This window comes from Larimichthys crocea, chromosome XII (assembly GCF_000972845.2).
Source record: "Larimichthys crocea isolate SSNF chromosome XII, L_crocea_2.0, whole genome shotgun sequence".
Taxonomy (NCBI): domain Eukaryota; kingdom Metazoa; phylum Chordata; class Actinopteri; family Sciaenidae; genus Larimichthys; species Larimichthys crocea.
The window spans coordinates 20,201,087-20,218,772 of record NC_040022.1 but is presented as its reverse complement, the minus strand read 5'-3'; the positions used below and the strand labels follow the sequence as shown (position 1 = coordinate 20,218,772).

Genomic DNA, 17,686 nt, shown 5'->3' with positions numbered 1-17,686 from the left:
GATTCAAAATGGAACCACTTACAGAACTCAATTCTTGTGGCACTTGCTGACATGGTACTGTCTTGTAGTTTACAAGGCTTTGTGTCACTGTGTAACCTCACAAGCAGCTACCATGAAGTCAAGTAATGGCAAAATCTTTATTCTCATTGAAGGATAAAGATCTATCCATTTTTAAAAAAAAGAGTCACCTTAGTGTGCTGGCCCTCTCCTGTGCCTTAGAGCTGTTGTAGATGACATTACACAAGACTTTCATGGCCTCCTTCCTACACACCTCCACATCCTCCTCCTTCTCTTCCTCCTCACTGTTCTCTTCCCGGGTGTCCTTCTTCCCACGGGCAAGCATGACATGACCTTCATCACCTTTCCACTTACAGCAGTGATAAACTGATAAATTTGCGGTGGCCTCACCAGCTACCTCCACAGGAGTAAATGAATGCACAGAGGTAACGGATAACGGTGTAGCATCAGCAACTGCAACTTCCTCATAGCCACTTTCTGCTCTTCTGTGTGTTCTGGCTGGACAATCTTTAGCTTTTTCTTCCTCCTGCTGTGGGCATACCTGCAGTAAGCTGATGCCTCCCAGATGTACCAAGGTCAAAAGGGCACTATCAGTGACCATGGGCCCTAGAGCCCGCCGGTCACGGGAAAGGATACGCAGTGTATGCAGGCAAACACGTAACACTGCTGGCTGTAGTTGACTACTGATGAAGCACAGCAGGACTGTTGCCAGACGCTGGGGACACATTCAGTCAACAGGGTCAGTGATGATGGTTGAGAATGGATCATTTAGAAGAGAAAGGGTGCAAAATGAAAGAACAAAATTGGATGAAATGGGATATTTAGTATGGACGCATTAACTGAGCGGTCAACTAGTCAAAACTCAACTCACATGCAATTTTATGCAATACAAAATGCCTACATCCACTTCAAACACCTGGTGACAAGTAACAATCAACAGTGATGTTTATAATGCACATGAATACAAACAAAACACTTTTTTTGGCTTACCTGTCGGAGAAGAAGATCAGGTTCATCATCATCTGAGTCAAAGTCGGAATCAGAGTCGGGAGTATACTCTCTCACTTTGTTGTTCCTGAACTGAGCAACCAAGAAGGAGAGTTAGCACTGGTGCAAAAGATGTTAGCTGACAGTAGCACTAATGTTGCTTTTTGTCTAAACTGACCACCTGTGTAAAGCACTTAACATCTTTTAAACCTAGCACAATGATAATATGCTAAATATTTGGAATAATTCCACTGATATTTAATAATTTATGGGCTTTATGCACAGTAAATACATACTTCTGTGATTGTGAATACTAATAAAAGTAACATTAGGTATAGTTTAGTTATAATTTTATGAGCCTACACTAAGCGACTACCAGGCCAGAAACATTCTGCTGAGAACACAAGCAGTACAACAAGCAAGCACTGTTGTTAATAATGGTGAAATACAGTATTTACATTATATATTTCTCACTGACTCAAAGCACCAGGCTAAATACTTGCACTTAAAAAGCAACATTCTTGATATTAACACTGAATCTCCAAAACAAATGGGTCAGATTCATGACTGTATATAAAAACCACTACTGTATTGTTGTTTGGAAAAGGTTAGGGTACATAAACATTATTATCTGCCATTTCCAGAAAGCAATTGTTCATGCCTACAGTAGAATTACCCAACAATAACTGAAAATGATGAAGCAGTGAAAAGTACATAATTGAAAACTATAGAAAATATTTAATTCTCATGAACTATTGTATTGTAAGGACTAATAACCAGGTATTTTAGTTACCATGTATGTATATATATATATATATTATGGCATGCCATTCAGGAAATTAAGCCTTTGAATATATGGAGTGAACCTTGAATATATTGAATGAAGTCTGAATATATGGAATGAAATTTTGAATATATTGAATGAAACCTTGAATATATGGAATGAAGTCTGAATATATTGAATGAAACCTTGAATATATGGAATGAAACTTTGAATATATTGAATGAAGTCTGAATATATTGAATGAAACCTTGAATATATTGAATGAAGTCTGAATATATGGAATGAAACTTTGAATATATTGAATGAAACTTCACTGACGTCAGACTTTGCGGCAGTGCCTGCAGCCATCTTGTGTAACAGTCTGTAAAAGCGAAAGACAATGAGTCAGGCCGCCCCCAATCTAGTTGCAGCGACATTAAGCAATGAGGACATGATAAATACACTGCGAATGCGTGCCGAAACCCTCCCGAAAAAGTTTGCTCAATTTTTTACCGTGGCAGGCCTACAACAAGCATAAAGTTTCGCCATAATCTCATTATGCATTTGTCTGTCTGTCCGCAGTCCACTGTGTGAGTAACGAGCCCAAAGCTGACAATGTGTCGCGGATCATAAAATACGTTCAATACTAAACTAAATATTCACCCTGCATTGGTCTATGAATGTGGGATTAACCGATATTAGCCAGTGCAACCCAAAGCCATTCCAAATGGATGCAAATGGGCCCGCAGTCCATTTTTGGGCTACTGGGCGACAAATTTGCAAAGGCTACAAAACATAAACAAATACAACTACAAAAAACATCGGAGGGCACCGGCCAATTGTGCGCCGCGGATTGAACGGCCCATCTGCATTTGCCGTATCACAGACTGCCAGTCCGAGCCTGCACTGGGTGTTGTGGGGCTCTCCTGTGGAGTGAAGGCATGCTGAGGTTGGCCTGATAAACAGCTGCTGTGCCTGTTTTATGTTCGCCCACGATTAAAAGGGAGCGAACTTTCTTGTCAGGAAAAACGGTATTAGTCAGGGGTATCGGGGGGATTTGCCCGTTACATGCAGTGTTTAATGATGTCCTCCTGTTTATGTTGCTGCACCGGAGTTACTTTCTGTTTTTTGAAGATTTACTTTCCTGTTTTTTGAAGATTTGTGCAAGTCATCATTCAAAACTCTGAGTTAAGGATCACATCAGTCCTGTGTTTACCTCTCCCCCAACCCCACACAAAACAGTGATGTGATAGTTCTCACATAAATGCAGTCAAAGACCTACACATGCTCTCTTGCTGTTAAATAGATGTTATCAAGGTTATGCTTTAATGTTACTGTCTAGGCTTTGAAGTCTGCTTTGACGGATAATATTTGTGTAGGCTAATATATATTTGCATACCAATAAAGTTTTTGAACACTATGCACATTGAGTTCGCAATCCTCTTCTTGTACAGCAGTTTTATTTTATGTGTTTAGGAAAAGATTGGCCAATGTAGCTTTTTGTATTGATTTCAGTTCATTTTTCTTTGCTTGGACCAGACGTGGGTCCGTAGATTTCCCTAAAATGGTGGTTTGTCCTTCATAAGCTTACCATTACTTTATTTTAGTATATTTTAGAGTGTACTTTTCACTTTAACTTAAGTAAAAAAGTTGAGTCAATACTTAAACTTTTACTAGAGTCTTTTTAAAAACACAGGTATCTTATACTTGTACTTGAGTAAAGAATGTGTGTACTTTGACACCTCTGCATAGGTGTGACATTTAATGAAAAGAGATGGGAGTAATGAATAGTGAATGTTGTATGATGGAAAGAGTCCACAGTAACTTTCCAATATGCCAGTTTCCATGAATAGATTAGTAGAATTGTTAGTTGTAAATGGATTGTACTTATATAACACCTCTGTCTTCTGACCTCTCAAAGCAACTTTTACATAAATATCTCATCACCCATTCTCACACATCATACACTGATGGCATTAGCTGCTATGCAAGGTGCCAACTGCTCATCAGTTTGAGGAGCTAACCATTTCATACACATTCACCCATGATGGCACAGCCTTCAGGAGCAATTTGAGGTTCAGTATCTTGCCAATGACACTTCGAATGCAGACTAGAGAAGCCGGGGATCAAACCAATGATCCTGACAGCTAAAGTTTCTATTTGTCAAAGCTTCTAAACAAATGTTTTTAATAGAAATGGTTTCACACAAGGGGGATTGTGACTATACCCATTCTCTTTGCAGAGCACAAAGAGCAGCTCACTGCACAGTGCTTTACATCTGTGTCACGTGGGTCATCAGGCGGGACCAGTGGCCTCTCAATGTGGTGTCTTGCTCAGGTCGGTGGCAACATCCCTCAGTGGGGGTAGATCTGGGACAAATGTAGGGTTAACTTCATCTTTATTACTTGACCATGTACTAAATACATTTCCTAGTAAACAAACATTCTGCTGCTCGTTGACTGAATAATATTAGTATATTTACTTGCACTACAGGGATGAAAAGCTGCGGCTTATTGTCTTTTCAGTACAGCAGTAGCACATTTATCAAGCTACTCGTTTACCTCATATACACCCGACACATACCCTGACTATCAGTGAGACATTTTATTCTCTCTCCCATTTTTTTCCAACAATGTAAAAAATGCCCTAATGATGATATTCATTGATTATTTTAAAACAGTACAAATTGCATTCAGATTCCACATTTGCATTGAACTGATGTCAGGACATGACTTTAATGTGACTCAATCTAGTTTCTTGGCCCGCGTCTGCATTTAGAAAGAGAGTTCTTTTCCTTCGTTTTTAGGCAAAGCACTCAGGGATTGGACTGAATTGAGTGTTATGCTCTTATCAATTTGAGCTAGTCAAGATTTCCTATCTGGTATTTTTCTCAGCGTATTAAATCCTGTTAAACTGTAACACAGTTTGCACATTTGATAATTGTCGAGTGATATCCTATTTATTGAAAAAAATACATCACCTTTTGCCGTAAGTAGTGACGTGTCTCCCTGTGTACTCGAGAACTCTCAGTCAAGCAGATCAGTACAGCGTTAGTTTTTCCTTCAGCTTCTGCCCCTGTATAACAGCACATTCCAGCCAACAGTTTTACATAAGTCAGTGTGAGTAAACTAGATGTGTCATCTGTGCTTTCTATATTTACACTGACATGACCCATTATTTAGTTACGTAAGTGTAGTATTGCTTTTGTCTGGAGGAACTCATTTTATCTAACCAATCACTGACTAAAGTGTCTGTGCTGTGACATCATTTTCACTCCACACTGGGTGGACTCTAAAAACAAAGGACATAACTGCACAGAATTGTATGATCCATATGTATTTCAGTCTTAATTTTTTTTAAAATATTTACTGTGTGCACGTGCATGAAGGGGCATTAAGAATCAGTTTTTGCTCAGCTACAGCAAGCTCGCTCTCTAAACATTCTGTAATATGAGGAGTTAATGCTTTGATGCTTCCTGTGTTAAATGTAAAAGGAACATTTGCATGTCTAAAAAGTTTATTCTGTTTTCACCATCACTATAATAGCTGAGATGTCAAATTTGGGCAGTTGTGAAAAACTGTTACAATTTTTGAAAGAAAAAAAATAGGTACACTTTTTTTTTATTTTATTTATTTTTTTTAAAGCTGGCATGCCTCTTTGACCAGCATTGGGAATAATAAGGGAAATTGTTTTTGTTAAGAGTGTTTGGTGAAGTGTGTTGATCATGGTTTTGCTGTTCTCATCTCTTAACGTCCAAGTGAACACCATTCATACAAGAGTATTTCAACTATATGGATTTGTTCACACAAGTATTCAGGCAATGGCACTAAGACACACACACAACACAAAACACACACACACACTTGCCCTGTTCAGGCGTCTGTCATGAACAGCAGTAATGTGTGGACACAGTCCATGTTGAACGCCTCCCACTTGTGGGATGCCTGATCCACACGGACAGATCGCAGGACATCCAGACATGTCAGTGGCAGTGCTGACAGGATGTTAACTGTATGTCTATGGAAAAAAGCTTTGAACTGTTGAAAACATTAACTTCCTTATCTTTCATTATTTGTAGGCTCATTTAGTTATAGTTATCTTTTACATCAGATAGAATATAGATTATGTATATACATCTAAATTGGTAATTAATGTTAGTTATGTTTAAAGCTTCAAAATAGCAGACCCTTGGAGTTCCTCTAAACAAATTTCTTCGTCACAGGACAGCAGCAGGCAGTGGCGCAGCACAGCTGCTAGGGTGGCGATACAGAGCAGCATCCTCCTGAAAAAGGCGTGTTAATGTCGGGTTTAAACACAAAGGTTTACTTGTCGCTTTGGTCCAAGGGTTCAAACTGTTTTTACTGTCGGGTTTTAAAACCACAAAGGTTTACTTGTCGCCTTGTCCCACAAGGGTTCAAAACCAGGACTAGTTGATCCCAAATCAGTCACAATGGTAAACGATGTATGATTTCATCATCCATTACTATTAAAAGATTCAAGAAATCCAGAAATCCGAAATCTCTGCACATAAAGGCCAGACCAAAAAGCCAACACTGTTATGCCCTTGACCTTTGACCCCCAGGCGTCACTGCATCAAAAACCAACATGATTGGTGGAATGAAGGAACATTACACACAGTGCTCAGGAATTTTTAGAAAAACTGTTAGTAAACAGAGTTCATCTCTGCATCTACAAATTCAAGTTACTTTGTTTTTTCATGAAGCATGAGGTCATGAGTCCTGATCGACATTATATGTGTTTCTTTAGTCTCTAAAAGGACATGGTGAGATGGTCTGTGTAATTTGTTTATTTCTGAGTCTGACAACAAAAAAATGGAAAAATCAGCTCTGTTTTTCTGTTGTTGTTTTACCAGTTTATCAGTACTGTGGAGAGAAGGCGAATGTAACCAGCAAAACCCCAAATGAATGAATGAATTCAGGTAAAATACCTGCATGGTTGATTTGTGTGTTTAATGGCTCCCTCATCTGGCCCTGCCTGTAGGCATTGTGGGCGATGTTAAAGAGTGTTTTGAGTATCTCAATGACCTCTGGGACATCTCCTGGAGATGGAGGCGCTGTGCTGTCACGAAGCACTCAAATCCATCACCCCATCTGACATTCAGGCACTGCTCCAGTGCTTTGGTCAGCACTGACACTCCATGCTCCTGACATGGGCAAAACATTTAGAAAAATGTAAACAACTTATCTATGAGACTCGATTACACCCCCATTTAGTCAACAAAACCTTAGATCCACTATCGTTTCTTTTACCTCTTACCTGTCTCTAAATCTTGAACATGTTTTACCTGCTGGTCACTCTTTACAAGCAACCAGGAGCAACTAAGTGGTTTTCTCTCTATCTGCATCCAACACTACATCTAACATCAAAACCCCAACTCTTCCCAGCCAGGGAACACACCAAAGACACACCTTCACTGTTGTAAACTTGCTATCATTAATAGACATACCTAGATAGCTTAATAGTGTACACACACTGCTCAACCTTTGTCAATTTAAATGTATTGATTTGGTTTTTCTGATGTTATTGTTGTGATCTTTTCATAGTTCTTATGTAGTTGGCTCCACCATAGCACTTAAGTTGATGTTAATATGCTTCACATAGATGCAGGGTCTTCCATTCTATTGACCTGATGCCATTATGCTACATGGATCACATACATGTACACGTGGAGAGACAAGCAGTTCCTGCTTCACATGCTTAGCCCCGAGAAGCGATCAATGCCAGTTAAATTCTATTATTATATTTAAACCACCAGTGTGTAGGATTTAGTGGTACTAGTGTGTTGAAGTTGTTGATTGCAACTTCTTTGCCTCACCCTCTTGAGAAATTGCTTGAAATCAATGGTCCATGGTGAGGTCAGGAGGGAAGAAAGTGTTCAGGCGCCTTTGATGTCTTATGTGTGATATTATTGACGCTGGCCACGAATAGATTCGAGACACTTTCAATGTACATCAGAAGTGGCTCAGTTAGACTTTAAACCCCTACAGTAACACCACAAATACTTACGCCCAGAACCTAGTAAAGAGAATGTATTTACCCATGCAGGTGTTACTGTCAGCACATTCACCACGTTGTTTGTTTATGTTAAGGAAACATCACGGCAAAGCTATCCATTATGTTTTGTCACTGGAGGGGAGGAACCAAGCTAGTGCGGGAGTGGAGCGTTACCAACAAGATATAGTTGGGTTCATCTCTTAACAAACAGCACAGGTTCCTGGAGAGGGGCTGGACTCCCTCCTTTTCTGGAGTTGCCCAGGTGGAGTTGCCAGGCAGGCTTGTGGGGATACATGCCACGTTGTTGTTTAAAACTTCCATTGTTGATGCAGCTGCTAGGAGTTGTGGTCAGAAGGTCACGGTGCCAGTCGTGGTGGCAAACTAAGAACCACTCTGGTGGACACCGGTGGTGAAGGACAAGGGCCTCAAGGAAGTTCTGGCAAACTATCAACGACTCAGGAAGGGGAAGCAGGTCTTGGTCCAGTCTGTGTATAGCTGGGGTAGAGAACTGCTGACACAGACTTGGGATATTGTTGGGTGGTGGTTATTGTTGGAGTACTCTGAAGAGCTCCTGAACCCAGCCAACATATCATCTATAGACGAAGCAGAGCATGAAGACTCAGGGGAGCCTTGTCCATATTTCTGGCTGCCAAGGTAGGCTGCCGGAAGCTCTTTGGCGGCAGAGTCCTAGGTGTGGAGGAGATTCGCCTTGAGATGCGGAGGCTTTGTGGGTTGTCTTGGTTGACACCCTTTTTAAAGTTGCTTGGAGGATGGGTACAGTACATGTGGAGGGTGGTGGTCCCCATTTCAGAAAAGGGGACCAGAGGGTGTGTTTCAATTATTGGTGTATCACAAGTTTATTCTAGGTGATTGAAAAGAAAAGCTCCGACCGATTGTCAAACCCCAGATTCAAGAGGAGCATGTGGATTCCGTCGTGCCCATGGAACAAACGGAAACAGCTCTTTACCCATGCAGTGGTGCTGAGGAGGTCATGGGAGTTTGACTATCCAGGCTACATGTGCTTTGGGATTTGTCCCCCAGGTGCTCCTGAGGGGGTACTGGGGAATATGGGATATTACCGCTATTGGTATGACCATCCAGTCTTACCTTCCCTTGCCCTGATCCTATTCATGATAATTCTGTTATCACAAAAAAAAATAACAAATTAATTCCATCCACGTGACCAGGCATTCTACCTGCTGCAGCTGCAGTCTGAGCTCAGGCCTCAGAGCTGTCAGTAAGAAACACAATCTCAGCTTGTAGAACTGGCCAGTGGACAGCACCCCACTCGAGATCCCCTGCTTCACACTCTCCCACCGACCTTGCAGAAGCCTTTCATGGAAACAGGAATGGAAAGAAAAGTGAGGCCAGGGGTTGGCCAGCAGCTGGTAAGTATCATTATTCTATAGAGCACCTCAAATTATTCCAAGATAATTGGCTAATGGAGTACTTCGATACATGCAAACTCATCCTAATATCAGCCTATATACAGTGGAGAGGTCTGTTTGTCCTATATAACAAAGCCGTTAACTAATTACATTCCATGTCAAAGACTGCTCAAGAGTGCCTAAGAACTCGTTCTTCAATTTTAGGAGCTTAAAGAGGCTGTTCTTGTATGATCCTAAAACAGCCAACACATTTAACTGTCACGAAAAGTTTACCAATAATGGTAATATTGCTATAATCTGCTGCTGGTGATCGGTCATCTGAAAATGACGTGCTACCTGGATGTTTTGTACACTGATAAAGAGTTTGATAGGAGATTTTTTTTTTTTTTTATTTTGCCAACCTGGAACTGGATTCAAAATGGAAACCACTTACAGAACTCAATTCTTGTGGCACTTGCTGACATGGTACTGTCTTGTAGTTTTACAAGGCTTTGTGTCACTGTGTAACCTCACAAGCAGCTACCATGAAGTCAAGTAATGGCAAAATCTTTATTCTCATTGAAGGATAAAGATCTATCCATTTTTAAAAAAAAGAGTCACCTTAGTGTGCTGGCCCTCTCCTGTGCCTTAGAGCTGTTGTAGATGACCTTACACAAGACTTTCATGGCCTCCTTCCTACACACCTCCACATCCTCCTCCTTCTCTTCCTCCTCACTGTTCTCTTCCCGGGTGTCCTTCTTCCCCCGGCAAGCATGACATGACCTTCATCACCTTTCCACTTACAGCAGTGATAAACTGATAAATTGCGGTGGCCTCACCAGCTACCTCCACAGGAGTAAATGAATGCACAGAGGTAACGGTTAACGGGTAGCATCAGCAAACTGCAACTTCCTCATAGCCACTTTCTGCTCTTCTTGTGTTCTGGCTGGACAATCTTTAGCTTTTTCTTCCTCCTGCTGTGGGCATACCTGCAGTAAGCTGATGCCTCCCAGATGTACCAAGGTCAAAAGCACTATCAGTGACCATGGGCCCTAGAGCCCGCCGGTCACGGGACAAGGTACGCAGTGTATGCAGGCAAAACACGTAACACTGCTGGCTGTGTTGACTACTGATGAAGCACAGCAGGACTGTTGCCAGACGCTGGGGACACATTCAGTCAACAGGGTCAGTGATGATGGTTGAGAATGGATCATTAGAAGATACAGGGTGCAAAATGAAAGAACAAAATTGGATGAAATGGGATATTTAGTATGGACGCATTAACTGAGCGGTCAACTAGTCAAACTCAACTCACATGCAATTTTATGCAATACAAAATGCCTACACTCCACTTCAAACACCTGGTGACAAGTAACAATCAACAGTGATGTTATAATGCACATGAATACAAACAAAACACTTTTTTTGGCTTACCTGTGGAGAAGAAGATCAGGTTCATCATCATCTGAGTCAAAGTCGGAATCAGAGTCGGAGTATACTCTCTCACTTTGTTGTTCCTGAACTGAGCACCAAGAAGGAGAGTTAGCACTGGTGCAAAAGATGTTAGCTGACAGTAGCACTAATGTTCTTTTTGTCTAAACTGACCACCTGTGTAAAGCAACTTAACATCTTTTAAACCTAGAACAATGATAATATGCTAAATATTTGGAATAATTCCACTGATATTAATAATTATGGGCTTTAGGCACAGTAAATACAACTTCTGTGATTGTGAAACTAAAAAAGTAACATTAGGTATAGTTTAGTTATAATTTTATGAGCCTACACTAAGCGACTACCAGGCAGCAAAACATTCGCTGAGAAACACAAGCAGTACAACAAGCAAGCACTGTTGTTAATAATGGTGAAATACAGTATTTACATTATATTTCTCACTGACCAAAGCACCAGGCAAATACGTCACTTAAAAAGCAACATTCTTGATATTAACACTGAATCTCCAAACAAATGGGTCAGATTCATGACTGTATATAAAAACCACTACTGTATTGTTGTTTGGAAAAGGTTAGGGTACATAAACATTATTATCTGCCATTTCCAGAAAGCAATTGTTCAGCCTACAGTAGAATACCCAACAATACTGAAAATGATGAAGCGAGTGAAAAGTACATAATTGAAAACTAAGAAAATATTTAATTCTCATGAACTATTGTATGTAAGGACTAATAACCAGGTATTTTAGTTACCATGTAGTATATTATATATATATTAGGCATGCCATTCAGGAAATTAAGCCTTTGAAATATGGAGTGAACCTTGAATTATTGAATGAAGTCTGAATATATGGAATGAAATTTTGAATATTGATGAAACCTGAATATATGGAATGAAGTCTGAATATTTGAATGAAACTTGAATAATGGATGAAACTTTGAATATATTGAATGAGTCTGAATATATGAATGAAACCTTGAATATATTGAATGAGTCTGAATAGATTGAACGAAACCTGATATATTGAATGAAACATTGAATATATGGAATGAACTTTAAATATATTGAATGAAACTTGACTGACGTGAGACTTCACGGCATCTGTGTAACGGTGGTGATGCTAAGCTAAAAGTGAATGACAAAGAGTCAGTCCGCTCACAATCTCATTGCAGCAATATTAAACTATGAGGACATCATTAACACTGCGTGTACGGGCCAAAATCCCCCCGATACCCCTGATCAATACCGTTTTCCTGACAAGGAAGTTCACTCCCTTTTTAATCGTGGCAGACATAAAACGCCAGGCAGCTGTTTATCAGGCCAACCCAGCATGCCTTCAACCTCACAGGAGTGCCCAACAACACCCAGTGCAGGCTCGGACTGGCAGTCTGTGATACCGGGCAAATGCCAGATGGGCCGGTCCATCTCGGCCACATGGGGCTGGTGGCCTCCGGTGTTTTTTTGTATGTATGTATTTGTTATTTTGTAGCCTTTGCAACATTTGCCCAGCAGCCCAAAATTGACTTGCGGCCCATTTGCATCCATTTGGAATAGGCTTTGGGTTGCACTGGCTAATATCGGTTAATATTTGCCTCTTCATGACAGGTTCAGAAGTTACGATTTACACCCCCCCTCCCCTGCCCCCTCAAATGGATGCGTCCATGCAGCCGCTAGGTTTATGTGAAACCGAAGCAGGGATAGACTCATATACAGTCTATAGATTAACTTCATGCTGTATGTTGCACGAATATTAATATAATACATTATGGACGACAGAGGTTCTAAAAAGAGGAAAGGACGAGCAGAGAAAATCTGAGTTAAGATGCGGAAAAGGGCCGCACAGGTCAGGAGTCGAACTTGCACCTCCGCAGCAAGCCTTCATATATGGAGCCGTTGCTTAAGCTACCAAGCTAAACACCAAATGGCTCTAATGGTGGGCCAGTCCAGAAAAAAAATGCCAGGGCCGAATTTTGTTCCTAGTCCGACCCTGACCCAGTGTACATGTATCTCCACCCGTACACAGGAAAGGGCCCAAGACACTGTATGGTTAGCTTGATATAGTTTTCAGGTGATTTAATGAAGGTAAAACACAGTGAATGGCCGTGCGTAATGGCACTGCTCTCTGACGCGACACTTCTCCGGGACTGGAGAAGCTGCTGCGGCTACAGGGATTTCATGAACTGAAAGAGAAGCTCTTCATATTGTCATGAGAATTTTTTAAGAAGAACCTTTGAATAAGGAGGACTGGATTCAAAGTATCAAAGTTTAAGTTGAATTTAATATTCTTGTACAAGAAGGAGCATTTAACAGTGCAACACACAAGAGGGTTACAGAGAAAAAGGCTCCCTGTGGAGCTCTGTCAGGTAGTTTTTATACAATTCATTCAAAATGGGCTGTCTCGAACATCTTCCCACTAACGATTTCCTTTTTTGGTTTTCGCCTTAATAATGAACATTATGTTTCTTGTCCAAAATGACACTTCCTTTAGTCTGTTTCTCATGTCCTTGAACATTTTTAAAATTTCCTTTCCCAGGCAGCTTTGACAAACACATGCTAGATAAGGGGAATACACAAAATAAACAAAAAGACAAAACACACATACACTCCCTCTAAGAGTTAAATCACCTGCAGCCCAGTACAATCCTAATTTTTATAACACATATATTGTTTAGATACAATAAGCATTACCCACATTCATAGACCAATGCAGGGTGAATATTTAGTTTAGTATTGAACGGATTTTATGATCCGCAACACATTGTCAGCTTTGGGCAAGCTACTCACACAGCGGACTGCGGACAGACAGACAAATGCATAATGAGATTATGGCGAAACTTTATGCCTGTTGTAGGCCTGCCACGGTTAAAAATTGAGCGAAATTTTTCGGGAGGATTTCTGCACGCATTCGCCTGTGTATTTATCATGTCCTCATTGCTTAATATCGCTGCAACTAGATTGCAGGTTTCTTTCACTTTTACAGACTGTAACACAAGATGGCTGCAGGCACTGCCGCGAAATCTGACGTCAGTGAAGTTTCATTCAATATATTCAAGGTTTCATTCAATATATTCAGAGTTTCATTCCATATATTCAGACTTCATTCAATATATTCAAAGTTTCATTCCATATATTCAAAGTTTCATTCCATATATTCAGACTTCATTCAATATATAATATACAATATATTCAAAGTTTCATTCAATATATTCAAAGGTTTAATTTCCTGAATGGCATGCCATAATATATATATATATATACATACATACATATGTATTTTATATTTTCCTATGCTCTGTGTATTTTTTTTAGGAAAGTTTGGAACTTTTCAATCTTGCATTTTAAATATATATATACTAAAAACGTCCTGACAATATTGATGTTGTGTACAAGAACATATTGAAGGTTAACAGGGTTAACATGCTGAGTCACATACACAGCTAGACAGGATTACGCAGTCAGTTTTAATCACACACACACAAACATATACGCTAGGAGCGATAAAGCTTTTACAGTAATGTGAGCTGATTATCCTCTCTCCCTCTCACTCACTCACTCACTCACTCACTCACTCACTCACTCACTCACTCTTTTACCTCTTCCAGTCGTTGTTGCTACATTCAGTTTGTCCATGAGCAGTGACAGAAATGCATGCATAACAAAAAAAGAACAGTATTGAGATCCACATATTAAACAAACATGACGTTTCAGATAGACATTAGAAGAGTCGCAGCAGACACTGCTCTTAAACATCACATTACATGTAAAGTGCAGATAATCTAATCTAGTCTTATCCAGTATGACTTGTTAACAGCTAATGACAATCAAACTTCTCAGTGTACGCTTTTACTGACAAACCTTTATTCCTACTGTGAACAGATGATCAAACCATAGTAACAGGAATTGTTACTGTGCTTAATTGAATAACCAGGAAATTATTATGCATTATCAATTGGTAATAGTTCATGCAGAGAACATATTCAACAACATTGATTTATTATATATTTATTATTGGCAATAACTGTGAAAAGTTCCTGCTTAGAAATGTGACAACTAGGTAACACTTTTATATATCACACCCTGAGCAATAGTCCTGCTTTGCTTCTTTACCCTATGATTCACTCTGTCAGCGGAACAAGTCATACTGAAATCTCTATAGGACCCATAAAATTGTGCTGTTATGACAATTTGTTTTTATTGAAATATGTTGACCAGTCTTCGTCTATTTAGGAGTTAGGTAGATTTTAGCCAAACTGCAACAGACCTTGTATTATTGTACAACCCAGTTTCCACGCTGTGTGAAATGTAAATAGAGACAAAATGTGAGGATGTGCAAAATATTGAAACCCCATATTTACCTGATAATAACAAATACAAATTTAATGTCAGCGACACATTTGTAAAAAGTTGGACAGTGGCAATAAAAGGAAAAGTTGTGAAATGCTAAAAGCAAACTCCTAGTAGAACATCTCACAATGAATTAGGTTAACTGGTAACAGGTTAGTAACATGACTGGGTATAAAAAGAGCATCAGGAGAATGTGGGCCTCACAAAGAATGGATGTTAAAAACAGAACAGAAAGAACAAAACGATACAGAACACTACAGAAAGACAACAATAGAAACTGACTGTCACATGTTTTAGTGTACTGACCTTTTTTCTCTCATGCACTTCAGTGTTGAAAAAGAAGCAGTCTGCATACTGTGGACAAACGCAATATCACGGCTGGTTAGGAAGATGGACAGCAGATACAATTACAACGGTGAGACAACAGCAGATTTAGTATGCAAACAAAATATTTACCGTGAGCACACTAGCTTATTCAAAACCTGCCATACAGTAAAGAATTTGAACACACAAAATTACATAGACATAGACAGAGGGCCATGGAATTAAACTGGAGCTTCCCATCAGAGAGTGACAGAGCATGGGCAGACTGGTCATGAAGCCATTTCAGAGGTAGAGCAGGTAATCACTAGCACTAATCAGATGATCCGCAGTTCATTCCCATGCTCCTCAAGTTTGCAAGTATCCTCGGGCAGATTGCTTCTGTGTCAGTGTGCATCAATGGTTAGCCCCTAAAACTGATAAATACTTGACATCTTGCATGCCATCAGGTGTAAATAGGTGAATGAGACATATAGTGTAAAAGTGCTTTGAGTGGTTGGATCCAGCTGCCACAAGCTGAGAAAACACTGCTCTCCTCATTCATATTATGTTGTTTGTGTTAGTTGTATTTTGTGTTGTGTTTAATGATTTAGTTTCCTTATTAATGTGTAATACTACTGATTGGTGGATCCCATGCTTAATTTGTGGATCATTACCTTCTTAACTGCAGCCAGAAAGTTAGATTCAATTCTGCTGTCTCATCCCAATGTACACCAATGACTGTCAAGAATCTGTTTCAGCTTTTCAAAACTTTTAAATATGGAGATGACACAGCATTCATAGTCTTCCTTGAGAGGGGGACACAGCATTTTATTCAGTGATGTTCAGATCATTTTCAGACCATTTTCTTGAGGTCAATGTTGATTTTCCCCCACCAACATTAAGTGTGAATTAGTAAAGTGGTGTACAGTTGTACTCATACAGACTGTTTCCATGGTTACAGAAATCAATTTCTAACAATAGTAACAATCAGTGACCTGAGTGTTGTAGCTGTCAAGCAAGAGCTGGACAGAGTCTTGGTCTCCTTGGACGATGCTCTCGATGATCCTCTCCACATCTGGCACCATGCCTGCAGCCCAATGACAAGCCGTCATTACCAGGAGCATTTTTCACTCTGACCATTTATTTATTTAAATACATAAATTAAATGATCAAACAATAATCAATCATAACCAATAATATCAGAATTACAAAAACTTGCATTGTTCTCTGGAAGTAATTAGCAAAACAAAAGATGCTATCAATTCCCATACATAATTTGACAGAAAGTCAGTGATGAAAAACCAAATGTTAGATGGGTAAATCAAAGTGAAAAGTTAAAGGTCAGTTCAGTGTGGTACAATGTCATTGTCAAAGAAACTGACCACAAGTGAACTGAAAGTTTGTGAAAGAAGTTTATCAAAGAATTGAAAGAGAATGACATCAAATTCATTTGTTTTCATTGTGTTATTCACTCATTTGTTGCATTAATAGCTGACTTTTACAACATACACAGTAGAAAAGCACTGTTGGAACTGACAATAAATAATGAAATCAAACATTTCTTTTAGCGATGGACAGTAGCAGCTCAGTTATACAACAGCAACACTATGCAATGCATCTTTCACTTACCTGCTGGGTTAGGGTTAATAGACACACTCGGCCTCTGGCAGCTTCTGCTTCTCCTGTCTGATAAAACAATGGCTGTATAATCTCATTTCTCTTCTTGCTTGACACCTCCCCAACCTCCTTCTGCCTCTAAGCCCTGGATTTATTCTGGTCAGCTATTCCACTACCTGCACTCTTTACCTGTAGCAAGTGTTGTAGCTGAGCTGAGATGGAGAATGTTCCCACATCCTCAAATCTCTATTTTGTCTACTTTGACACATGACAAACCAAGATCTAACAGGCTGACTGACAGAATGAGAATGATTCATGATGTGTCCGGGCAATCAGATCCAATGATAGATTCACTTTTTCATAAATTAAGGCAGTGTGCAGACACTGCATGTGTGTGTGTGTGTGTCTGGGTCAAAAAATGCATGTAAAAATAAATTTAAAAAAATTAAAATTTTATTTGTATAGCCCAAAGTCACAAAGTACATTTGCCTCAGAGGGCTTAGAGTGTAAAAAGAATTTCCCCGTTGTGGGATCAATAAAGTATATTTTCTAAATAAGCCTAATGATGATCATTTTACTTTCTGCCATAATGGAATGATGTATTTTCCTTCCGGCTCCAGGGCCCAGCACTATAGAGGACGACTGTTTGTTAGACTCATCTGAAAGTTGTCCTCTGAAACTCTTCATCTATAGATATAGTTACTCTAGATGGGATCACACACACATGCGTGCCTTCTGTTCTTATTAAATAGTTGATCAATCTTGTTGTTCCCTCTTCCTCACTATTGTAGTAGCGAACAAAGGTGCAAACATGGTA

At 39.7% G+C, this 17,686-nt stretch overlaps 1 protein-coding gene across 1 annotated transcript in view; it reads right to left on the bottom strand.

The window, feature by feature from the left end:
• si:ch211-195b15.7 (synembryn-A) overlaps positions 1–16,337 on the bottom strand; it is a 32,766-nt gene extending 16,429 nt beyond the window's left edge. The window contains exons 1-7 of the mRNA XM_027285015.1: positions 16,248–16,337; positions 9,772–9,908; positions 8,980–9,115; positions 8,306–8,470; positions 1,009–1,098; positions 560–733; positions 189–322 (exon numbers count right to left, since the gene is read on the bottom strand). Coding sequence (XP_027140816.1) covers positions 189–322; positions 560–733; positions 1,009–1,098; positions 8,306–8,470; positions 8,980–9,115; positions 9,772–9,908; positions 16,248–16,337 — 926 coding nt within the window. The remainder of the gene's footprint in view (positions 1–188; positions 323–559; positions 734–1,008; positions 1,099–8,305; positions 8,471–8,979; positions 9,116–9,771; positions 9,909–16,247) is intronic.
• Positions 16,338–17,686: the final 1,349 nt, after the last annotated feature.